The sequence below is a fragment of the Schistocerca gregaria genome, chromosome 11, assembly GCF_023897955.1.
Source record: "Schistocerca gregaria isolate iqSchGreg1 chromosome 11, iqSchGreg1.2, whole genome shotgun sequence".
Lineage (NCBI taxonomy): Eukaryota > Metazoa > Arthropoda > Insecta > Orthoptera > Acrididae > Schistocerca > Schistocerca gregaria.
Genome location: NC_064930.1, coordinates 85,308,761 through 85,335,197, shown reverse-complemented (window position 1 = coordinate 85,335,197; position 26,437 = coordinate 85,308,761). Strand labels below are relative to the sequence as shown.

Here is a 26,437-nt window from a genome sequence, read left to right as displayed (position 1 = left end):
CGATGGTGATTGTGAAGCAATTCCACTGGCGATGGTCCATCTTGAGAGTGTGAACGACGGAAGGCGAGAAACAGTTGGAATGCTTCATCCCTGTGTGTGTGGAGCGGGAATGGCCATCTGGTGCTTGAAAGTTCTGACAAAACGTTCCACTTCACCGTTTGACTGTGGATGGAACCTTGCACTAGTCAGATGTTGTATGTAATTGCATTCACAGAATGTTTCAAATTTATTTTACGTGAACTGAGGGCCGTTGTCTGACATGACGACTTCCCATAAACCTTCGAGGCAGAAAACAACATCTGAACTGTGCTACGTGACGTTATAGAGTTCATTGGCACAGAAAAAGAAAACTTGCTATACAAGTCAACTACAATCAACCAACGAACGTCGGAAAAAGGTCCCGTGAAGTCTATGTGCACACGTTGCCATGTTACTTGAGGCTTAGGGCAAGAAGAGGATTTTTGTGACGCAGCAGACTGGTTTTCCGCACATGCGTGACACTGTGATGTCACTATTTGGGTGTCCATACCCTGCCAATTACAATGTTGCCATGCTAATTGTTTCGTACAAAAAATCCCCCAGGGTCGTTGGTGAAGAAACAGCAACGCTTCTTCTCGTCATTTTGAACAAGAATCACACTTTTCTGTGTAGCGAGGCGAGGCTATGTCGATTTACAAAGTGTCGGTGCACTACAGAGTTCTTTATGCTATGCAGGGAATGAGGCCAAGATGTGCGAATGTATGTAAAGAAAATGTTCAAATCTGAATCAGCTGCCGTGGCCTGTGCAATTTTCCTATAGTTCGGCTGTAAAGATCGAAGTAATTCAGAATCCTGAGCATCGATGTGATAGATACAGCAGAAGCGTCAAAATCTCTAGCAGGGCCAATCAGAAGAGGCGAAAGTGCGTCCACATTCCCATGTTTAGCTGTCGGACGATACACAATCTCGTGCTGGAATTGGAAAAACAACAGAGGCCATCTTTGCAATTTTTGGGCAGTCCGTACAGGAACCGGTTTTGTCGGGTGAAACGAGGGCTGCAATGGCTTGTGATTCGTTACTAAGTAGAATTTACTGCAATAAAAATAGTGGTGGAATTTGGTGACACCATACGCTTTAGCTAAAGCCTCTTTCTTGATTGTGAATAGTGGCACTGAGCTTTGGACAATACTTTTCATGTGAAAGCGACAGGCCTGTCTTTATCACCAATTCTGTGCTAAAGCACTGCACCGATTCCGTAAGAGGAAGCGTCAGCTTGCAATACAGCTGATTTGTCACGATCAAAGTGAACTAAGCATCTTTAAGTTTTGGAAAAGCCACTTGTCACTCTTCTGTCCTAACAAAGGGGACATTCTTACGATGCAAGCGATGCAATGGAGCTGCGATCTGTGCAGCATTTGGTATGAGCTGAATATAGTAGTTCATTTCCCCTAAGACTGACTGCAGTTCCGTGACGTTGCGAGGAACTGGTAAATCTTGTATGGCTAACAAATTCGATTGAAGAGGATGTCCACCTTGACTGTTTATGACATGACCAACATACTGCAACTCAGGTTTGAACAAGTCACATTTATCCAGTCTACACTTAATCCTGCATAACACACAAAAAGAAGCATGCAAATTTGCAATATGACTTCGGCTGTATGACCTGCTACAGCAATATCGTCCAAATAGTTTGAACAGTTTGGTGCTTGAGCTGTTCCAAATACCATTGGTGAATGGCAGATGCAGAAGCACTGCCAAAAAGCAAACGCAAATATTAAAGCAAGCCCAAATGAGTATTCACTACACACACTTTTTGAGATTCTTCATTGAGCAGTATCTGAGAATACGTGCCACGCAAATCAATTTTTGTAAAATAGCTACTAGCGTCTGATCTGTCCATGAGATCTTTTGCATGTGGCAGTGGGTAAGTATCAATCACAGTTTGTGGGTTGACCAAAGACTTAAAGTCAACACAGAGGCGAATGCGACATGAATGTCTGGGGAGCAAAGGCAAATGGATTTGCTCACTGACTAGCTTGTGTGGGTGCAATAGCTCCATTATCTTGCAATTCTATAAGTTCGGCAGCGACTTTGTTCCGTAATCCAACGGGAATAGCTCTGGCCCAGCAAAATTTTGGCTGAGCATTGTCTTTCAGAGTAGCTTCTTCAACAAAATTGTTAGCCTTGCCTAAAACTTCAGAAAAAAGTTCCGAGAATACTTTCAGCAAGCTAGTTACACTGTCTTTCGCGTGGAATGCAGAAACAGACAGTACACTGCCCTGAATGTTAAAGCCAAACAAATCAAACGAATCGAGACCAAATATGTTCTCGCAATTGCGGGATTGTAGCACCATAAATGTCACTGTTCGTGTATGCGGCGATACATGTCAGGCAAAGTAAATTTTGGAACAATGGGAATGTCTTGTATATTACAAAGCGTCAGGTGCGTGCTAGTTTTAGACGGGTATGAGTAACCTAACATTTCATATGAGTGACGGTTCCACAGTGTAACAGAGGCACCTGTATCCAACTGAAATTTCCCATAAAGAAGGAAATGAACAGAATGTTTGTTGGACTGGTATTGCACTGAAGAAGCTGCTCGCTTTCTAGTTTTGCTAATGCTTGTTGAAGATTTTGAATATACCGCATTAATGACATGTGCCTTGTGACTAGATTTTTTAGCGTGGGCCGAGTTCTTATGTTTATTCCGTTGCAAACATATGGATTGAACATGTCCTTTCTTGCCATAAGCGTAACACTGTGTCTGTCAAGAGGGCAGTCTTGGTGTTTGTGCAGTGAATAACACTGAGGGCATGGCTTAATTCTGTTCATCTGTGTAAGTGCCCGTGTTGCGAGCTCCTTACGCAGCATGGAGAGTTTTGTAGTTCTAATGATGCAATTAAATGTGCTGTCTCTTTAGATGGTAATGTTAGCCAGAAATGGATACAGGATTTTACAGCTTTGAAATCAAATAACGTTAATTTTTGAAAACTTGGGTAAGATGGTTTGTTTTGTTATGAGTATACAAGGAAGTAATGCTCACACTGAGAGAGTATTTTCTCTTATGAATAATAAGTGGACTGATGTAAGGAACAAAAGTAGCACAAAACCAAATCTGAACTATAATTTGCCATGAATTTCCCTTATTCGTATAGTGAATTCTTTGAATTTGCTAAAAATGATGTAAAACTAGTGACTGGGGGAATATATGTGTAACTAATTGTGATGTGTAAATAAATAGTCTACTTTTACAAATACTGCTTTGATTTTTGCCGAAATTTTGCCGTGATATTAATCTCCCTTATTTTCTTGTCAAGGATGTAAGAATCTCCCTTATTTTCGTTTAGGAAAGTTGGTGACCCTACAAGGGACTCAACCTGACAAATTGCTGGCTGCTCAAATTGTTCAGCCGACAGGACACCTGAATCGCACTGATCGAGTATTTGCGCTACTTGCTGAAATGTTGGATCAGACTCTTTCAAAACCTGTTCTCTGAGTTTCACGTCAGTTACAGTGTACACGACTGCATCACACAACATAATATAAAGCACAACAAACACAATTGAATTTGGATTTTCTCGGCATAACCTACAAATCTGTTTATACAATTAAAGAATTGATACCTAGTGCTACCATATTCACTTGTTGGACATAATAGTTAGTTAGCGAATCTACAACCTGATCATACGAAAATTCACTCTGAGTGACGTTAGGAAACAGTTTTTGGATGAGTCTAAACACTGCACTACCTTCTGTGGACAATATATAGGAAAGTTTCACAGTACTTGGTAAGTTGTGAGCAGTTACGTGGTCTTCAAACTGATGCAACCACTCAAGCCATTCCTCTTCTTGTTCATGAAATTAGCGAAATGAAGGTATAGCACTTGGTATTGCTGTAGGTGTTGCTTGTGCTGCATTAGTAGTTTGGCTCACCGTGATCTGCTGTATCATGTTTAGCAGAGAAAATATTTGCTGGCTCTGAAACTGTAACATCTGCATTGCATCTAATGCTGGCAGCTGTTGCGTCTGAGCAGAGGGCATGTTGAAAGGGATAAATTCAGAAAAGAAGACAAGACAAACAAGAAAAGTAAATACAAAAGCAAAGAAAATTTTGCAATGGCCACCTAAAAACACTACTTAGCAAAAATACGACTGATAAAGCAAGTAAACACCCCTGCACAGGAAAGACAAGAGAGAATTATGGCATCAGCAAAAGAAAAGAAATTTCCATGGCCACGAGGCACGTTTTTTTTTAATACTCATCGTCAAGTTATGTGTCTGCCCACTAATCTAATATAGGGTGCTTAGCAAGCTGAAGCTGTTTTCTAAGATCGTTAGACAACAATTCAAGCAAGTCGTGTTCATGGAGTTTCTACAGTAAGTTCAATTGACAATACATAACTTTGCATATTCACAAAGGTGTGTCGCAAGCAAATGGCAGCATGCAAATAATCAATGCCTTTCAGTATATACTGTTTCAACGCAACCAAAACAATACAGTTCTTAAGTCACCCCTGTAGTGTTTGGATGACAGCTCGTCTTCCACTCTGGCTGGGACTAGGTGGCCCAGCACTTATATTCTCTTCGTATAGAGGATACTCCTGTCTTGGTTTCGCTCTAGAGAGGGGTTCATCAGCATACTATTGGCTGACGTCGCCTCGCAGCCCTTTCTACTCTTCCATTCTTGATCATCATGTCAGCACTTGTGGTTAAACCAGAACAGAAAGATCTGGACAGAGGAATGGCTGAGAAAGAGTTGTGCAGCGCTATGACAGAGGAAGAGCTGGCTAGAATGAAGGAGGGGAACGATGGGAGGAAGAAGAGCTAGGCAGTATGATGGAGGGAGGAATACCTAGTCATAATAATGGTGGGAGGAAGACCTGGATACAATGACAGGGAGTGAGGTGGGCACAATAGTGGGGGGAGGAAGATCTGAGCAGAATAGTGGAGGAGGAAGATCTGAGCAGAATAGTGGGTGGAGGAACATCTGAGCAGAGTAGTGGGGGAGGAAGATCTGAGTAGAATAGTGGGGGGGAGGAAGATCTGAGTAGAATACTGGGCGGGAAGAAGAGCTGGGGAAAAGGGTGGGAGGAGGAACAAAAGGGTCCAGCAATGGAGAAAGGATGGTGATCAAAGTTGGGAGGAGGCAGAAGTGGATTTAGTAATGGGGGAGCAGATGATGATGATGATGATGATGATGATGATGATGATGATGATGATGATGATGATGGAGTTGGGTTGAGGGGGCGCTCGACATCATGGTCATCAGCACCCTGACGAAAAGTGAACATGAAACCTAATGGGTGAAGACAAAGGCTGTCCTCACATGAAAAGCAGTTTATAACATACTGAAGTCTGCCACTCTTCCCCATCACTTTAGGGATGAGGCCTGTTAGTTCACAGAATTTCACCACTCTCTTAACACTGGTATCAGTATCTGTGAGGACAGTGGGCAGATCTCCAGCGAAACCAAGGGCTGCCCTAATATCAGTATCCAAGACACACGTAGCCACAATATGCTGAACTGAAAGTGACATCACAAACTTCACAGAAAGGTGGATCCTCCCCACGGAGGAGCAAGCCATGTGTGAAATGGCTACATCCAATGTGCAGTCTGGTAAGCAAAACCTCCTTCCAGCAGCGAGGCTGACAAGAAATCCGCCAAGCTTTTGTGGTCAGTTTGAGCGACCACAGTTTGTTGTCCGACACCTGCAACACATGACGCATCTGTAAGAAAATGAGATAATGGCGTACAATGGGATGGGACATTGACGGACAGCACCATCCCAACATGCTTCCTTGGCAACTGTATCAGTCATGTCGTTACCCTGTATCCCAATGTGGCCAGGTTCACAGCAAAATATTACCTCCTTGCCACAGCATTGGAGCTACTGTAAGTAGTCATGGATGAGCTGAATGAGTGGGTCTACCGGATACATTTGGTGAAGCGTTTGCAGTGCAGTAAGAGAGTCTGAACAAACAAGAAAATTCGTACAGTAATGTCTGTGAAACCCTCCCCAGTGCCACAAGAATGCCATATAACTCTGCATCAGAATTTGTAAATTGTTCTGGGAGACATACTTTAAAACCCCTATCAGGGAAAACCACAGAACAACCAAAAGCATTTCCCTGCTGGGAACAATCTGTATAAATAATGATAAAACTAAGGGTACATATTTAAAACAGACGAAAACAAAGATGTAAAAACCATATCTAGAGTACAATTTTTCGGGTACTGCGTCTAGCTGAAAATCACTTTCGGCTCCAAAGACACCGAGGCGGTAGTGTGTACCATCCCTGGGTGTGTATTTTCATGCCCAAGAGATCTAGATCCTTGAGGCAGTCCGTGGCATGTGTATCAAATGGCTGGGTCGCTTGGGGCCGATTCCTGAACAGTCGTTCGAAAGTGGGTTGAACCACTGAACTAAATGCCAATGACTGAGGCGATGCCAAGAGTTTCAGCTTCTGTCGAGCTAAATCACGAGTGGTGGTCCACCAGCGTCTGCACACAGACTCTGAACTGGGGTAGTCTGAAAGGCTCCAGTCGATATCCAAATGCCCACATGGTGGACAGCATCTAACATCCGGAGGTAGGAAGAATGGGCCGATCCATAGACCACGCTGCCATAGTCTAAGCGTGATTGAACAAATGCCCTATAAAAGTATAGGAGGCAGGACCTGTCAGTTCCCCATGTTTTCCCACCAAGACATTTCAAAATGTTCAACAACCAAAACCCCTTTGTTCGTAGGTCTTTCAGGTGTGGGAGCCATGTTAATTTCGAGTCAAATAATAAACCCAAAAAGCGCACTGTGTCTTGAAAAAGTAACTACAGTCCCCTATAGTAAGCTCTGGTTGGATGAAACTGACGAGCACAATTAAAATTGACACAAGCAGTCTTCTCAGGTGACAACCGAAAGCCAGTTGTCTGGGCCTAGGTTTCCAGCCTCCTAATGGTCAGTTGTAATTGCCTCATCGTCGTCGTAAGATCAGAGGAAGAGTAGAAGATTGCAAAGTCCTTGACAAACAAAGAACATTTGGTAGGGCTCCTGACTGCAGTGGAAATGCCATTGATAGCGATGGCAAACAATGTGACACTGCCCTTGGGCATACCATTCTCCTGAACATAGCCATCAGACATGGCATCGCCAATGCGATAACGAAAACGCCTGTCATCAAGAAAGGATTGGATCAGAACTTGCAGGCGTCCACATAGTTCCCATTCATGAAGTTGGCGAAGGATATTGTACCTCCAAGTAGTGTCATATGCTTTTTTGAGGTCAAAAAACACACAAACTAAATGCTTTCAGCGTAAGAAGGACTCCTGTATTGCCGTCTCCAATAGAATTAAGTTGTCAAGAAAGGAACAGTAGCGCCTGAAACCACACTGGGAGCATCTCGGGTAACCTCAGGACTCGAGAAGCCAGACGAGGTGGCGGTTGACCACGCGTTCAAGAGTCTTTTCCATACAACTAGTAAGGGCGACACTCCCATAACTGTTAGGGGCCCTACAGTCCTTACCTGTTTTACAGAATGGAATTAAGATTGCCTTCTTGCAATTCGTGGGGTACTGTCTATCAAACCAAATCTGACTGAAACAAGAGAGGAGCTGACCTTTCGCTTCAGGGCACAGATGACAAAGCATGGCATAAGGGATCTCATCAGGTCCTGGAGCAGTGTCTCTGGTTGCAGCTGAAGCTGATTCCAGTTCCCACATGGAGAATGGGAGGTTGTGGACTTCCTCACTGCGCGAAAAAAATTGAGCTTCCTCATCTCTGGAGTCTGACAGAATACCTGAACAGCAGGAGTTTGTCTGGATGACTTAGTAAAGAAGTGTTCAGCTAAAACTTGAGCCATCTCTTCTGGCGTGTCCACCAAGACCCCATTATTTGACAACGCCGTAAGGGGATGGGGACTACCCTTGCGTGAAATCCGTCTTATTGATTCCCAAACGTGCTCAGCAGAAGTGGACAAATTAATGGAAGTAGTGAATTCCCTCCAGGAAACCCTCTTCCAATCTTTGATCACTCGCCTTGCATGTGCTCTTGCAGACCTGAAGATTGTTTGTAGTTGGACACCATTTGAAGTTCCAAAGAGTTGTCCATCTGGCCCTGATAGCCAATCTACAGTCGACATTCCATCAAGGAGCAGGCCTTTGTCTGAGGTGGTTACTAGACCTGGGGATGGACTCTGCAGCAGCCCTTTGGATCTCATGAGTGATATGGGCCACCGCCTCTTGTGCACAATCCTTTCGTTCAAAACTAGCCTGTCGACTGTACTGTAACCAATTTGCCCTTCGTATCATCCACCTGAGTGGTCTCCTGCTGGTCACTGTCCTAGGCGGCAGATGAATCCACACTGGGAAGTGGTCACTAGAATGTAAATCTGGAGTCTCTTCCCAGTGAACTGAATCTGCAACAGCTGAGGAACAAAAGCAAAGATCAATAGCTGAATAAGACCCTGTAGCTGTGGAAAAGTGAGTCATCTGATCCAAATTCAGAAGGCAGATATCTTCAGAATGGACGAGTCGGTCGATCAGCTGAACCCTGGAACAAGTAGTAGCCAAGCCCCACAGCACATTGTGGGCATTAAAGTCCCCCACGAGAAGGAATGGGCGCGGAAGTGCCTGGAAGAGTTCTGTCAGTGTGTCCACATCCAAAGCGCTGGGGGGGGGGGGGGCGGGGGTGGTACAAAGAACACACTGTGATAGTGAACGGTGAGATAACTTTCACAGCTATTGCTTGGATGGTCGTGCTAAGAGGGACAGGAGAGGAGTGGTATCTGTCATCAAGAAAAATAGCCACTCCACCTTTAGCCCTGCCTACAGCAGTATTGTCTTTCCTGAATATGTGGTAGCCCCATAATGTAGGTGTGTCTGTGAGTTTAAGATGCATTTCTTATTAGCAGATGCAGAAATACACTCCTGGAAATTGAAATAAGAACACCATGAATTCATTGCCCAGGAAGGGGAAACTTTATTGACACATTCCTGGGGTCAGATACATCACATGATCACACTGACAGAACCACAGTCACATAGACACAGGCAACAGAGCATGTACAATGTCGGCACTAGTACAATGTATATCCACCTTTCGCAGCAATGCAGCCTGCTACTCTCCCATGGAGACGATCGTAGAGATGCTGGATGTAGTCCTGTGGAACGGCTTGCCATGCCATTTCCACCTGGCACCTCAGTTGGACCAGCGTTCGTGCTGGATGTGCAGACCGCGTGAGACGACGCTTCATCCAGTCCCAAACATGCTCAATGGGGGACAGATCCGGAGATCTTGCTGGCCAGGGTAGTTGACTTACACCTTCTAGAGCACGTTGGGTGGCACCGGATACATGTGGACGTGCATTGTCCTGTTGGAACAGCAAGTTCCCTTGGCTGTCTAGGAATGGTAGAACGATGGGTTCGATGACGGTTTGGATGTACCGTGCACTATTCAGTGTCCCCTCGACGATCACCAGAGGTGTACGGCCAGTGTAGGAGATCGCTCCCCACACCATGATGCCGGGTGTTGGCCCTGTGTGCCTCGGTCATATGTAGTCCTAATTGCGGCGCTCACCTGCACGGCGCCAAACATGCATACGACCATCATTGGCACCAAGGCAGAAGCGACTCTCATCGCTGAAGACGACACGTCTCCATTCGTCCCTCCATTCACGCCTGTCGCGACACCACTGGAGGCGGGCTGCACGATGTTGGGGCGTGAGCGGAAGACGGCCTAACGGTGTGCGGGACCGTAGCCCAGCTTCATGGAGACGGTTGCGAATGGTCCTCGCCGATACCCCAGGAGCAACAGTGTCCCTAATTTGCTGGGAAGTGGCGGTGGGGTCCCCTACGGCACTGCGTAGGATCCTACGGTCTTGGCGTGCATCCGTGCGTCGCTGCGGTCCGGTCCCAGGTCGACGGGCACGTGCATCTTCCGCCGACCACTGGCGACAACATCGATGTACTGTGGAGACCTCATGCCCCACGTGTTGAGCAATTCGGCGGTACGTCCACCCGGCCTCCCGCATGCCCACTATACGCCCTCGCTCAAAGTCCATCAACTGCACATACGGTTCATGTGCACGCTCTCACGGCATGCTACCTGTGTTAAAGACTGCGATGGAGCTCCGTATGCCACGGCAAACTGGCTGACACTGACGGTGGCGGTGCACAAATGCTGCGCACCTAGCGCCATTCGACAGCCAACATCGCGGTTCCTGGTGTGTCTGCTGTGCCGTGCGTGTGATCATTGCTTGTACAGCCCTCTCGCAGTGTCCGGAGCAAGTATGGTGGGTCTGACACACCAGTGTCAATGTGTTCTTTTTTCCATTTCCAGGAGTGTATTTATCCTGGACCAGCAGCTGCAATTCTTCCAAACGTGAGCGATATCCATTCAAATTACACTGCAACACAAAAGTCCCTATGGAAGCCATTGGTTAGCAATAATGATTCTTTCCTTTCTCCCTTGGAGGCAGTGCTTTACCGGGCAGGTCAGGGGGAACATTAGCCAGTTCTGCATTCTGTAGTTCCTCCGATTGGAGGTCCTTATCTTCAAGAGCATAGTCGCTGTCAGAAAGAAAGAGCACTTATCTATCTGAAGGCTTACCTACTGCTTTCTGGGACTTAGAACTACTTTTAGAAGGACGTTTTTCTTTTACTAACAGGGGAGGAGACTGCCTGGGTTGCTTGGATGGCTTAGGTGACTTCTGAAGTTGGGGAGTGGTATGTGGGTTAGATGGTAAGTCCACTGCTGATGGCTTCTGAGCTACACCAGTTGCATTTCCCTCACAGGTACAGCAACAAGTGCATGTGCTCTTACTTGAATCTGTGGTCTGGGTTTGTGGGAAGCCATCACACTTAGCTACTAGTGTTTTAAAGTCTGATGCAAAAGAAGTTGCAAAAATCAGTGGTTGCATGGCTTTTTTAAGTCTTTTTAGCTTCACCATAGCATGTGCGTCTCTGTACGTTCAACTCTTGAATTTTCTTTTATTCATTGTAAACCCCACACTTTATGCTCCACACTCAGTGATCCCCAGAGCAGTTAATACATTTCAGAATAAGTATACAAGAAGTCTCTGACTAGTGAGCGAAGCCTCCACAATTGCCACATGTACCCTTCCCCTTACATTCCATAGTGGTATCGCCAAATCATTGACATTTATAGCATTGCATGGGGTTAGAAACAAATGGGCGAACCTTAAGGCAGATATAGCCAGCAAGGATATGTTCCAGTAATTCAGGATACTAAATGTTACCGATTTTTCTAATTTTCCATTGACTCTCATATAATTCTGCACCTCTGTGATGCCCACATTCTTCCACTCTTCACTCAACTCCATGGGGACCATCTCCATTATATCAGAGCAGGTAACCACGCCGTTAGTATAGTTATATACCCATATAGTTTACATACCAACATAGTTTACATACCCACAGTGGGGGCATGCTATATTCCATATATGCTGCAGCAATGCCTTCAAATGGGCACTTTTTGCCCCTTATACCTAGAGTGCTACTGAATAGTTAACTCGGACCACTTTGTCATTTATATTTTCTACCACAAATGGTTCAAATGGCTCTGAGCCCTATGGGACCTAACATATGAGGTCGCCAGTCCCCTACAACTTGGAACTACTTAAACCTAACTAACCTAAGGACATCACACACATCCATGCCCAAGGCAGGATTCGAACCTGTGACCGTAGCGATCATGCGGTTCCAGACTGAAGCGCCTAGAAGCGCACGGCCACACTGGCTGGCTTTATACCACATCTCTGTCTCCTATGTTCAGTTTCAGTGATATGTCTGCCTGTGATCTCATTTTGCTGATTTCAACTTTGCTTTATGTCTTTCTGCTTATCAGGATTAGCTTCACAGTACTTTTTATTGTCAACTATTCTTCAAAGGAACAAATCGTTGAGATACTAAGACTCACACAAAGGGTGTATTATTCCATGTCATTGCATGCATTAACTCGTCCACTTACTCTGACAGAAACCATCTGAAGCTGTCTTCATCAGCAGGTGTAAGAATAGTGTCTAATATTTCAACAAAATGATAACAGATGGTTCTCTGAAGCCGAAATTTCTGAAAGGGACAGCGGAAAGTTTAAAGTGAAATCTAATTTACAGTTAACGATTTTTCTTGGGACAAATGTCAACAAAGGACTCATTATTTATGTTATTTTTGACACAAGATTTTTCGCTGACAAATACAAAAGCTTTTGAAATGCCTTGATGTTTATTCCACATGCACAGTAAAGAATAGGGCATATTTAATGTTCAGGTAATTATGATATTTAAGTACACATCTCTAACCAAAAACATATGTAGATAATTTCCATTTCCATAAGAGTTTTTATGTAATAATTACCCACAAAATTGACATTTCTATACATTCCCATTAAACTTTTAGGCCACTTGTAGCTGTCTATGGATGAAATGCCCCTTTCTACCAACAGTACAGTATGAACATTTCTTTATGTATGTCTGATCTTGAAAGTTACAGTAAAGACAGAGAGTATTATTAACTATATGACCGAAGCAGGTCATCCATTTCCAACACACCAGAAGTTATTGGAAATTTAAGATATCCATCACCAATTTTCAATAATGGATGAGAGCTGTTCTGTAGCTATTCTACTTAACTTTTTACACATATTATATGTGTTAAATATCAAATTTACAGGACATGCATTACATATTATATACTTACTTAAATATTAGATGGGTAACCTCTCACCTTCCAGTAAAATTCTATGTACCAACTTGACAGAAAAACCTAGGAAGTTCTGGTCTTACGCTAAATCAGTAAGTGGCTCAAAACAGCATATCCAGCACTCCGGGATCATGATGGCATTGAAACAGAGGATGACACACGTAAAGCTTAAATAATAAACACCTTTTTCCAAAGCTGTTTCACAGAGCAAGACCGCAGTGCAGTTCCTTTTCTAAATCCTCACACAAATGAAAAAATGGCTGACATCGAAATAAGTGTCCTAGGAATATAAAAGCAACTGAAATCACTCAACAGAGGAAAGTCCACTGGACCTCACGGGATACCAATTCGATTCTACACAGAGTATGCGAAAGAACTTGACTCCTTCTAACAGCCGTGTACCACAAGTCTCTAGAGGAACGGAAGGTTCCAGATGATGGGAAAAGAGCACAGGTAGTCCCAGTCTTCAAGAAGGGTCGTCGAGCAGATGTGCAAAACTATAGACCTATATCTCTGACGTCGATCTGTTGTAGAATTCTAGAACATGTTTTTTGCTCGAGTATCATGTCGTTTTTGGAAACTCTGAATCTACTCTGTAGGGATCAACATGGATTCCGGAAACAGCAATTGTGTGAGACCCAACTCGCTTTATTTGTTCATGAGACCCAGAAAATATTAGATACAGGCTTCCAGGTAGATGCTATTTTCCTTGACTTTCGGAAGGCGTTCAATACAGTTCCGCACTGTCGCCTGATAAAGTAAGAGCCTATGGAATATCAGACCAGCTGTGTGACTGGATTGTAGAGTTTTTAGCAAACAGAACACAAGATGTTGTTATCAATGATGAGACGTCTACAGGCATTAAAGTAACCTCTGGCGTGCCACAGGGGAGTGTTATGGCACCATTGCTTTTCACAATATATACAAATGACCTAGTAGAAGTGTCGAAAGTTCCATGCGGCTTTTCAGGGATGATGCTGTAGAATACAGAGAAGTTTCAGCATTAAAAAATTGTAACGAAATGCAGCAAGGTCTGCAGCGGATAGGCACTTGGTGTAGGGAGTGGCAACTGACCCGTAACATAGACAAATGTAATGTATTGTGAATACATAGAAAGAAGGATCCTTTATTGCATGATTATATGATAGCGGAACAAACACTGGTAGCAGTTACTTCTGTAAAATAACTGGGAGTATGCGTGCGAAACGATTTGAAGTGGAATGATCATATAAAATTAATTGTTGGTAAGGCGGGTACGAGGTTGAGATTTATTGGGAGAGTCCATAGAAAATGTAGTCCATCAACAAAGGAGGTGGCTTACAAAACACTCATTCGACCTATACTTGAGTATTGCTCATCAGTGTGGGATCCATACCAGATTGGGTTGACGGAGGAGATAGAGAAGATCCAAAGAAGAGCAGCGCATTTCGTTACAGGGTTATTTGGTAACCGTGATAGCGTTACGGAGATGTTTAGCAAACTCAAGTGGCAGACTCCGCAAGAGAGGCGCTCTGCATCACAGTGTAGCTTGATCGCCAGGTTTCGAGAGGGTGCGTTTCTGGAAGAGGTTTTCTTTGTTTTTTTTTTTTTTTGTTTCAGGGCGCAAATCTGCTATGGTCATTAGCGCCCGGTCTGTGACTTAGGAAAAGGTAAGAAACGAAAATGGAAACCAGCAGCAATGGGAACGAAACTCAAAAAATTGGAGAAACTAAAAGCAGAAGGAAGCTTGAAAAAAACACTACAGAAAGTGGTCAGTTGTGCCCAAAAAGAGCTTCAAATGACTGAACTCATCTCACTGGCACTAATAAACTCGAGAATGCGATCGGCTGAGCACGTGTCATCTGCTAAAATGGACGATATTTCAGGCGACAGATGTAGACGGGCACGTAATGGAGTAAAATAGGGATACTCAAGTAAAAGGTGTCTTACCATCCATATCTGAGAGCAGTAGGGACACTGTAGGGAAGGATCACCACTTAAAAGATGTCGATGGCTAAAAAGACAGTGCCCTATCCAGAGTCTAGTTAAAATTACCTTCTCCTGATGACGCGTTCAGGAGGAAGAGGTCCAAGCACAGGGACGAGCTTTCATGTCCCGCAATTTATTATGGGGAAGTGTCGACCAATGTTCATGCCATAAAAGAACAACACGACGACTTAAAACACTCCACAGATCGGCGAAGGGAATCGTGCCAATAGCTCGCCGAAGAAGAGAGACTGCAGCCTTGGCTGCTATATCGGTCGCCTCATTTCCACAGATACCAACGTGTCCTGGGATCCAGAGGAATGCCACCAAGATGCCCCCCCCAAGTGGAGCAAGCATAGGCAGTCCTGAATCCGGTGGACCAGAGGGTGGACACGGTAGAGAGCTTGGAGACTGAGGAGAGAGCTGAGAGAATCTTAACAGATAACATACTGTATCCGCTGATGGTGACAGATGTATTGGACAGCCTGGAGAACAGCGTAAAGCTCCGCAGTATAAACCGAACACTGGTCGGGAAGCCGAAATCGATTTGGGGTGTCGCCAACAATATAGGCACTCCCTACACTAAACGATGTTTTTGAGCCATCAGTCTAAATAAATTTGGCATCCTTCGTTTGTGCGCATAGAGCAGAGAATGCCCAATGATAAACAAGTGAAGGGGTACCATCCCTAGGAAACTGACAAAGATCACAGAGCAGGCAGGTCCAGGGATGGAGCCAAGGCGGTGCTGTACCCCAAGTTGTCAAGAATGTTTTAGGAAAGCAAAGGAAAGAGAATGTAGCAGTTGACATAAGCGGACCCCCAGTGGTGGTAGGGAGGCATCAAAAAAATGTCATGGGCCAAATTAGCAGGCATGGAAGACAAATGGCTAGCATAACGACTTAGGACAGCTCGCCGATTGGCGAGCGGAGGTTCAGCAGTCTCAGCATAAGGGCTTTCCACAGGGCTGGTGTAAAAAGCTCCAGACACTAAACGTAATCCACAGAGGTGGACAGAGTCGAGACGATGAAGAATAGATGGCTGAGCAGAGGAGTGAACTATGCATCCATAGTCCAGTTTCGAGCACCCTAAGGCGCGATAGAGGCGGAGAAGGACCACTCTGTCTGCTCCCCAGGAGGTACCATTCAGGACACGGAGGGTGTTGAGGGATTGCAGACAGCAAGTCGAAAGATAGGAAACGTGGGAGGACCAGCACAGTTTTCTGTAAAACATAAGACCCAAGAATTTAGCAACATCCGAAAACGGAAGGTTGACAGGTCCTAGATGTAGGGACGGTGGAAGAAACTCAGTACGATGCCAAAAAATAACACAGACGGTCTTACTGGGAGAAAAGCGGAAGCCTGTTTCAATGCTCCAAGAGTGGAGGCGATTGAGACAGCCTTGAAGACGTCATTCAAGAAGGCTGGTCCGTTGAGAGCTGTAGTAGATCGCAAAATCGTCGACAAAGGGGGAGCCCAAAACATCAGGAAGGAGACAATCCATAATTGGATTTATGGCAATGGCAAACAGTACAACACTTAACACGAAGCCCTGGGGTACCCCGTTTTCTTGGGAGAAAGTACAGGGGAGAGTAGTGTTCACCCGCACTTTAAATGTGCGCTCTGCCATAAATTCGCGAACAAAAAGGGGCAACCAACTGTGAAAGCCAACAGGTATCATATGCTCTCTCCAGATCAAAAAATATTGCTACTGTTTGGCGTTTCCAGAGAAAATAGTTCATGATATAAGTGGAGAGAGCAACAAGATGGTCAACTGCAGAACGATCCTTTCGGAAACCGCATTCGGCAGGTGTTAAAAGACTCCGGGACTCCAGCCACAAAGCTAAACGGCAATTCACCATATGCTCCAAAACCTTACATACACTACTTGTGAGAGAAATGGGCCAATACCTAGAGGGGAGATCTGGATGAGGTATCGAATATATTGCTTCCCCCTACTTATACCTCCCAAGGAGATCACGAATGTAAAATTAGAGAGGTTCAAGTGCGCACAGAGGCTTTCACTCATTCTTCCCACGAACCATACGCGACTGGAACAGAAAAGAGAGGTAATGACAGTGACACGTAAAGTGCCCTCTCCCACACACCGTTGGGTGACTTGCGGAGTATAAATGTAGATGTAGAATTATGTTCTCAGTCTAGTAGAAAATCATTCCTAAAGGTACACCATTTCTGACACCATGTTAATATAATTAAAATAATTTTAAACAGGTTCAGAACACACTTCAATATATGAGAACAAGGAAGAAATGATCAGCATACTCCATTCTCCCTATGAAGTAGCACAATTCTTTTGGAAACAAAAACACCATAAACAAAAACTGTTATTGATGGCTTTCATGCCTCACACAAAATGAAACAGTATAATAGGCATAGGAACAGAATGTGGTGGTGGTTGATGGGATGTTTAAGGGGGACTAAACAGCTAAAGTCGTCAGTCCCCCGAACAGAATGTAACAGACTACATAGGAGGACACATGATGTACAGTAGGTATTATCAACTAACAATTATGTAGGAACACTGAACTAATGATGCACATTGAATATGACATATAATTATCAAAATAGTTTATTAAAATCAACTAACAAGCTGTTGACAGAAAAGTCACCTTAAAATCACTAGATCTGTAATGACTTAATTTCCAGCAATCGTGATAATCAAGAACAATTTTATTTTCACTTGCTATAATGGTTCTCTTGGTGGTAACAAATTTTATAAAGTAACCAGGCTTCACAGATAGCACTCCAGAAATACTCAGCACATTGCACCATGATACTTCAGTATCCATTCGCCAGGGAAGCCCACATGCACATTACATAATGCAGATACGTAATGGCTAAGTATTACCAATCAATAAGGACAAATGGCTGACAAGCAGGAAAAAACTCATTTCTGTTTCCTTTACCACATAAGAAATCAAAACGGGTTGAAATACGTAGGCAGCAGAAGATACCATTTCACAGCTAGCAACTTACAGATTTAGTACTTTATCCTATATTTACAAAACATACCACTCTTTTAGAAACAATAAAGAACTATATTTGATGGAACTGTCAATTATTTCAACAGAAACGTATTCCACAGCTAGTTGGTTGCAAAGGGGTGTCACAGAAAAGCACCACAATTGATTAATATGAGGTGGAATCAGATTCTTCAGATAATACTAACAATCAAGCCTTATTATACATGTATAAATATAGAAACTTACACAAGCAACCTTCAGACACAAATGTTGATACAATGCACAATATTATATAAATATTAACTAATAAAAGTTTAAAATGTCCCGAACATACATCAATAATTAAGTCTCAAAAGAAAGTTTCTTCAAACTATCTGTGGCATATGAAATTTAAATAATGTATTGATATATGCATAAACATGTAATTCAATAATGTGTCCAAATGTGCATCGATTTTTACAACAGGAGAAAATATATATTTATTATACTATGACCATGTGTACAACGCTGAAGTCGCTGTTTATACTGTTCTACTGATATTTTACAAAACTACCTTAAATGAGGATAAATTATAATTACCAATATCAACAAAACTACACTGGTACATACTTTAAATATAATTCTCAATTTGCATTTAAATCTTTCAAGAGACAAATAAACACAAGTAGAACAAACACTTCACACACACACACACACACACACACACACACACACACACACACACACACACACACACACACACACTCAACAATTATCTCTTGAAAATGCAACCTTTAAAAAGTTGGTTTGCATTTCCACATGTAAGCTTTTTCACAAAAATCTGTAAAACTTTTCGACTACACACACCTGACAATGATCAGAAGTCTGATACTTTAAAAACGGGCTCTCCACAATGCACTTATATAGAATCATAATAATATCTCCAACAATTCCCTCTGTGAAATTACTGTTTTCTGCCTTCAGCACATACTGCTTAAAAAATGTAGTGCAGTATTTTCAGCTGATCCATCACACATTTTTGTAAGACCTGACTTGTATATGAACAAAACTCCCCAGCTTATCAGAACTTCTTTAGAATATTCCACAGTTATCAAATTTTTGTACTCTGGCGAATGTGTATTAACCTATGCGCATTGAGACTACCAGACTGAGTAAAGGCTTTGCCGCAAATGTCACATTTGTACGGTCTCTCGCCAGTATGTATTAAGTAATGTTTCTTCAGACTGCCAGCCTCTGTAAATGATTTGCCACAAACGACACATTTGTGTGGTCTCTCACCAGTATGTATCAAAACATGCTTCCTCAGTGAACCAGACTCCGTAAACGATTTTCCACATACATTACATACATGAGGTTTCTCACCAGTATGTATTAATTTGTGCGCCTTGAGAGTACCACAATGAGTAAATGATTTCCCACAGATATCACATTTGTGTCTTCTCTCGCCATTGTGTATTAATGCGTGGATTTTTAGATTCCATGAGTTTGTGAACAATTTACCACAAACATTACATTTGTTTGATGCCTCACCAGTATGTTTTATGAAATGGGCCTTTAGACTACTGGACCTTGTAAACGATTTGCCACAAACGTCACATTTGTGAGGTTTCTCCCCAGTATGTATTAACACGTGTCGTTTCAGTGTGTCGGATACAGTATACGATTTCCCGCAAATATTGCATTTGTGGGGTCTGTCGCCAGTATGTATTAACATATGCTTCTTCAGGCTACCACATTCCGTAAAGGATTTCCCACAGACCTCACAGCTGTATGGTCTCCCGCCGATATGTATTAGGGAATGCCTCTTGAGATGACTAGGCAGAATAAATGATTTCCCACAAACGTTACACTTGTGCGGTCTCTCGCCAGTATGTAACAGTGAATGTTGCTTGAGATGAGCATAGCGAGTAAAAGCAACCCCACAAATTTTGCATTTGTGTGGTCGCTTGCCAGTATGTATGAATGAATGTTTCTTAAGACTCCTTAACACAGCAAACGATTTTCCACAGACGTCACATACGTGTGGTCTATCATCATTGTTTGTTACTGAAGGACTTGACTGATTATATGATCCCCCAAAAACATCAGATCTGTTTGGTTTGCTATTAGAGACTGTGCTATGTTGTTCACTTTCTTCTTGGCTAGTCCTTTTTTCCACCATTGAATGCCTACTCAAGCCATCATGGGTATGAAATACTTCACCACATGTCGTACAGATATGTACAGGTGGCTGAACACCATCAATATGTGTAAACACATGCATTATTAGATTGTACTTTGACAAAAAGGTTTGCTTGCAGGAACTACATGTGAATTCATTTTCCTTAAAGATGTTATTTCTAGCACATACGGCATTATCCTGCTTAGAAAAACACACTTTATTTAGAGATCCACTACCAACAACATTTGTCGATTTCTGTGCATCAATGTCCAGCTCCTCACAAGTCGCTTCCTGCAGGTGTGTTTCTTCACATCCAGTGTTACCAGACTCATTAGCGATTTTAGTCAACCTGAAGCATGAACAGAAAGGCAGTAAATATCTCATTCTCTAGATACACAGAAACAGTACTTCAATAGTCTACAAATTCTTATTTCTAAAGGGGAAATAGTTTCAAGTATACACATAAGAACATTCCTGCTCATTCACTGCTTATGAGACGAAACTATTTCACAGGCGGCAAGATAAACTAGAACTAGCTTGAACCTTGTGTGGTTCTAAACTGAGTTTACAGTGGCATTGGTAATAATATTACAACATTTATGATAACACCAGCAGTACACTGAGTTAAACAGCCCGAGGAGCCTGTTTTTGAGAAGAGGTGATTATATGGGAAAATTTCATATTTTCCACTCATATATTGCATATTATCTAAGCTAACTGCAGTTACATTTTTGGCTCAAAATAGAAAAGTCAATTTATAAAAGTTTCCACCAAAGTAAAGCTTGTATTCGAAATGGCTCTGAGCACTATGGGACTTAACATCAGAGGTCATCAGTCTCCTAGAACTTAGAACTACTTAAACCTAACTAACCTAAGGACATCACACACATCCATGCCTGAGGCAGGATTCGAATCTGCGACCATAGCAGTCCCGTGGTTCTGGACTGAAGTTCCTAGAACCGCTTGTATTCGAGTTTGCACTAATTTTCTCCATACACTCTATAGTTAAGTTATGTTTATTTGTTGTGCAGTAATTAGTATCGTTCTTTGGTAATTACTCATTGATGTACAATGGTGCTGAACTGTCATCTTACAGCCTCACATTAAATGAGGAACAGTGAATCATAAGAATTTGGTAATAATGATTTTACAGCTTAAATATTAGGTAAACATTTTAAGATGTAATCTGTTGAACACGATGTAGCAGCCACAAACACTGACAGCAGGACAGTCCAGTGGAACTGAAGGACCTTCAAAAGTCTTCCTGCATGAAATTACATGCATGTTAGGATTATGAAGATAATGCCTGGAAGTTGGAAAGCTAGATCAGCTAAAAAAAAAGATTAACGTAAGCCATAATCAAAGCGCTGAGTGAACTGCAGCAGAATTTAAAAAAACTAAATCCAAATTTGAGAACAGTGCATGCCTGTTCTTGAGCTATTGGGAACTAGTCATAAGGCTACTGGATTTGTGGTAAAGATACAGATGACCAGCTGGTCACAGATTGATGATATTGCAGAGCACAGATGGGAACAAAATGTAATGAAGTTTTATCCTTGATGCAGAGCTGGTGCTTACAGAACAAGTTGCAAGTGGTGGTAAATTAAACAACTTACATAGTGCTGAAAGGTAAACCGTCTGCAACACGGTATTTTTTTTTCAAACTAAACAATGTTCAATCAGTAGACATCCCTCATGTTGCTAACTCGGTCTTTATCTGGACAATGATCTCATTTTTAAAGGCTATGTACGAACTATGCCCCAACAAACCACAAAATTAATTTACAAGATTGCAAATATCACCAGAGGTCAATACAGAATAACAAACACTTGACACAGGCCAGTAACATGCTGCTGTAGCTGGGGCCAATGACTGGGCATATAAAATTATACAGGGAGAGCCATTCACAAGACTACAGTGGCTGCAGAAGAGAGTATTTCTACAAATCATAGTTGCATATGGATAAATACTAGTAATCCTGTAAATACACTTCCTACAACTGCAATTTTGGAGGAGCCACTTACCGCCTACAAAGAGAAAATACGAAGAAAATGCAGGCAGTAACTGAGATGTACTGGACAGTATAGGTGCTGAACAGAGGTAGGCAGAGAAGGAAAGTCAATGTATGTAGACACATATGGTACTGGTTACAGGGTGTATTCACTACTGCCATGTGTTAAGGAGTGAAGTAGACTGAATGCCTTACTTCCAGTAACTGGTTTTGCGAAACCTAGGCATTGGCCCTAACCCTCATATCGATGCATATTCAAGTGCAAAGAAGACAACTTTGTGTGGTCAGACTGGAATCATGGTACGTCATTCTTCATCAAGGTGATCCAGATGACTATTTCAAATGATACAGGTGAGGGGTCCAAGCAATGTCCACATTTAAAATGCTATGCTATGACCCAGAAAGGCACATGATATTTTGTGGCGTCTTTAAAGAATTCACTTGGAAAAAAAAAAACAGGAAGTATACATAACTGAATCAGGTGCAACCTGATAATGCAAAGAAAATAACATGCTAAAGTAGATGGAAATTCCCTGTATCTCGTCTTATAATCTTCTGCCACCTACTGCCACTCTGATGATTTTCACATGTATGTGTTCTGACACTGACTGGCTTCGCTCAACTCTGTGGAGCTGGCTTTTCAACCACTCTCACTGGTTGCAACTGGGCACAGGGAGCAGAGGCCAGTGCTAAGTTCATGGTCCGAACCGAAGGGGGGCGCCGCACTTCCCCACAACTTTTCCCGTGCAGCCTCTTCTTGCTGATTTCTTCACATTTGCTTCATACTTCATTGAATCTTGGATCCCATTTCCAGAATTTCTGCATGCTGTAAGGCCGCAACAAAGAGAGTACACTGACCACCTTTCTTTTGTGTACAAGTGCAACTGTCATGGCTGCCAGCACACTGATTACATATCACCTGATTTTAACAGTATTTTGTCATGAGCTCTCCTCATTGACATTTAGTGCTGAATGCAGCTGTGAGAGGTTTCACCTTAAAAGTCAAAGCATGTGAGCATATCCAGCATGAAGATCATTTAGATGACATCCTCTCTGTTCTTGCAGTCTGTACTGTTATCAGACATATCTACTGGCAGGATGAAGAGTGGAGGTCTCTTCTTATTACTTCGAATGTGAAGCCTCTGTAGCACATTGAATCCATTGTCAAACAGTGCTTGATGTGGTCTTATCATCAAATGTCCATGGCAGCCCTTGTAGGAGGGCTGTTACCTCTTGTGCCTTCTTCTGGATTTCTGCCCTGCTTGGGAATTCAGTCTGATAGGCCTCAATCTTCTTCATGGTCACTTCAAGTGATTGCACATAGATGCAGTGTGGCACTGTTATTAGCTGCAGTGACCTCTATGGTGTACTGAAGTTGCAGAATTTCCATATCATTCAATTTATCTCCTGTATACTGAATGTAGACAGGTACGATATTAGAAAAGTACCTGTCGCAGAGTAGCACTACTACTCTTCTATCTAGCCCTACACCTTCTCAGTTTCACTTATATCTATGGACAACAAATAATGGTGTCTAGTGGGTGCACTCGACATGAGTTGGCTCTACAGGTTCTATTCTCTTCTGGTCACTGACAGTGAATGCTTACAGCTGTCTTCTGTGTACTGTTTGTGCTGTATAATTATTGTATATTATTTTAGTTTAATGCAACTCTCATTTGAGAACTGGAAAAGCAATTTATGCCATAATGTAGTAGCAATAACAGCTTATATCACCAAATTGTCTCACATACCAGGAAGATAATCAGAATTTGTGCAAAAATTAACAATATGTACAAACAGTCATAACTTTTCTCCTTTACGTAGAAGGCTGAAAATCAGCTGAGAAGCTTAAGAACACAGCTTTATATTTAACCTGCAAATCTTTACTACACATTATATTTCAACATCATTTTTCTTTTTTTCTTCACTGTTTCAAACCTTGCTATTACAGAAAATTATGGAAAAGATGATATTGCCACAACATTCTAGTACTACTGTAACAAATATTAGGCTTCTAAAATCTGAAATTCATATCAAAATTCATTAAAAAACCTAAAGAAATAAAAAATGTAATTATTTAACTTCATTGCTATATGTGCAATTTAAATATGTCACTCTTGAAACAAAATCATATCAGATAATCATATCATCAACTACATTGTTACAGATCTCACCATAAAAAAATGTGCTTTGACAATTTGCCTTATTTTTTGAATCCAGTGTCATCAGCAGTGACACTTTTCATTTGATTTTTATTTATCAGCAAAAACGCTATTTACAAACAGTTTTTATTCCAAGCTCATACTGCTTTACATGGCTAAAGTTGTCTTAACAAACAATAATTCCAATTTCGTGCATTTTTTAATTTGAAACATCTTCAGCAAAAAAATTTCCTATGTGACAACTACTGAGACTATTCACAACAGTATTTGCCCAAGCTTTCGAAATATTTCATACACTGACAAAAACTATGTACATTCTTATTGTATAGATTTTGCTCTAATAATAGACTCCTTAAGAAAACTAGCTTATATCATGAAGCCTGTCAGCTGTTTCTGATTCTCCACGTCAGTGCAGTACTCTAATATGTGTTCTGTATTGAGGAAAATAATTGGTTCGTTGGTTTGTGGGGTTGAAGGCACCAGACTGCAAAGGTCATTGATCCAGAAAAATAAATACAACAGTCTGTGTGTTATCGGCAGAATTAATTCATTGAAATGAATGTTACATGAACATACAAAGCTACTTATAAACTGTTGCTCTTGGGTATGTAATTCTCAAGCAAATTACATAAAGTTGTTACTTAAAGATCAACTTCCAGGATAATGATGGAAACCAGTGTCATGATGTTTGTCCTGCCATCACACCAATCTATCTCCATAGTCCCTGGCAATCAGGATCATACAGTATTAGTTGGTTAAGATAGTAAGAATTGGAACACTTCTCTCTGAAAACTTACTCATACTTTGAGGAGAACTCACCTACAATTTTAGTTTTGGTCATCTTTTCAGGGAATTTACGTAAAGTTACTCATTACCATCAGCTGAAGACCCCAAAAACTGCACAAGCAGCCTAGGTGCTATGACACATTGTGAGTTTAAGATGTAATAATGCACATGAGATTAAAAATTTCGGTAATTAACAGACAGTTTTGAATTTCATAAGAAATGATTCAAACAGCTCCTTGCCATAAAGGCGAATTAATGGTTCACTGTCTGCCACCATAGAGCACTATATGCTGTAGACATCAGCTAAGCGCAACCGATCAGATCAATCTATCAGTATTAAGTTTTCCTGTCCCTAGACGAATGTACAAGTTTCTTACATTACACATTTTTAATCATGGTGTTGCCTTCTGCTTGCTATGGGAGTTCTTACACATGCTGTGCACTTGTAACAAATTGCAGGTGGTGTAAAAATAGGTAACCAAAATTTTGCTTCCTATTAGAACAGCATTTTTCTCTTTTCTCCTTAAACTCACAGAATTGAAGTAGAGTCATAAGATTAAATTTCTTTCTGGGACTGATCCCTGAATATTGTGATGGTTTGCTGACTGATAATTCTGAGTGTTCTGCCTCAGAGCCTAAAGACAAAGAAACATGACCATAAGGAGAGGTGGCTAGAAGCAAATTGACAATAATGTAGAGTGCTGTGAGGAGACTGTATGGACGGTGACTTCTGGCTCTGTGCCAGATGTGTACAGTGTAATCTAATTGCCTTGCTGTTCAGTACAACAGTGCAATATGCAGAGGCTGCAGGGGTAAGACACTGAGTCTGTGTCACTGGTTAGTATCTGAAACTGAGTGACAGGTGCAGTAACATGTGTACCTTTTCATGACCATTGTGTGTGGGTTATACTGTGGAAAAACACAGGTATTTGATACCATGAGACTAGAAAATAAATGGGTAGGAATTATCACATCATAAGTGTGTGAGAGACACTCTGCAGAAGTGATTGAAGTCCAACATTGATACAGGTGGGCTAACTGCATGTCTTTACTCAACATGATGCCCCTTTTCACGGCAAAGTTATATGTGAATTTAATTTCCTTACAGGTGTAGCGCTTCCCTACTGCTGTCATATATTCCCACCTTCCTTCAATGCTCTAGTAAAACACACTGACATGCTGCTGTGAAAGATGGATTTAAGCACCACAGAGGATTGTATAAACATATTATCAGTGGGCCATCATACACACTCCCATTTGAAGGACATAATAATATTCATCTCAGTGCAGGGAAGCAACTAAAAGAGTTAGGAAAAAAAGTAAATCACCTGGTCCAAATGGAATGAAAATTCGATTATACAGGGAGAGCTCTGTGGTACTATCATTTACTTAGCTTGTATTTATCACCAGCATTTCACCCAGCACAAAACCCCAAGTGACTACAATAAAGTGCAGATGATTCCCATGTATAAGAAGGGAAAAAAATAGACCCACAAGATTAGAGACCAAAATCCTTAACATCAGTTTACCGCATATTCATAAGTCAAATATGATAAATTTCTTTGAGTCTGAAGAGTTTCTGTCTACAGTTAACCATGGATTACGAAAGAATAATTAATGCAAAACTCAAATGGTCCTTTTCTCACATGATATCCCACAAGCCTTGTATGAAAAAC

General features: G+C 42.0%; 1 protein-coding gene and 1 long non-coding RNA gene across 6 annotated transcripts in view; one reads left to right on the top strand and one right to left on the bottom strand.

The window, feature by feature from the left end:
* The window catches only part of LOC126295455 (zinc finger protein 708-like), an 885,643-nt gene that overhangs the window by 713,409 nt on the left and 145,797 nt on the right, over positions 1–26,437 (bottom strand). Inside the window, exon 8 of one of the 5 annotated variants that reach the window (XM_049987978.1) lies at positions 17,231–20,150. The exons of the other annotated variants lie outside the window; for them this stretch is intronic. Within the exon in view, the coding sequence (XP_049843935.1) occupies positions 18,731–20,150 (1,420 nt within the window). The 3' untranslated portion in view covers positions 17,231–18,730. Of the gene's footprint in view, positions 1–17,230; positions 20,151–26,437 lie in introns of those variants that run through there. 5 annotated transcript variants of the gene reach the window in all.
* LOC126295459 (uncharacterized) overlaps positions 1–26,437 on the top strand; it is a 1,097,875-nt gene that overhangs the window by 963,222 nt on the left and 108,216 nt on the right. The gene's annotated exons all lie outside the window — the stretch shown is intronic.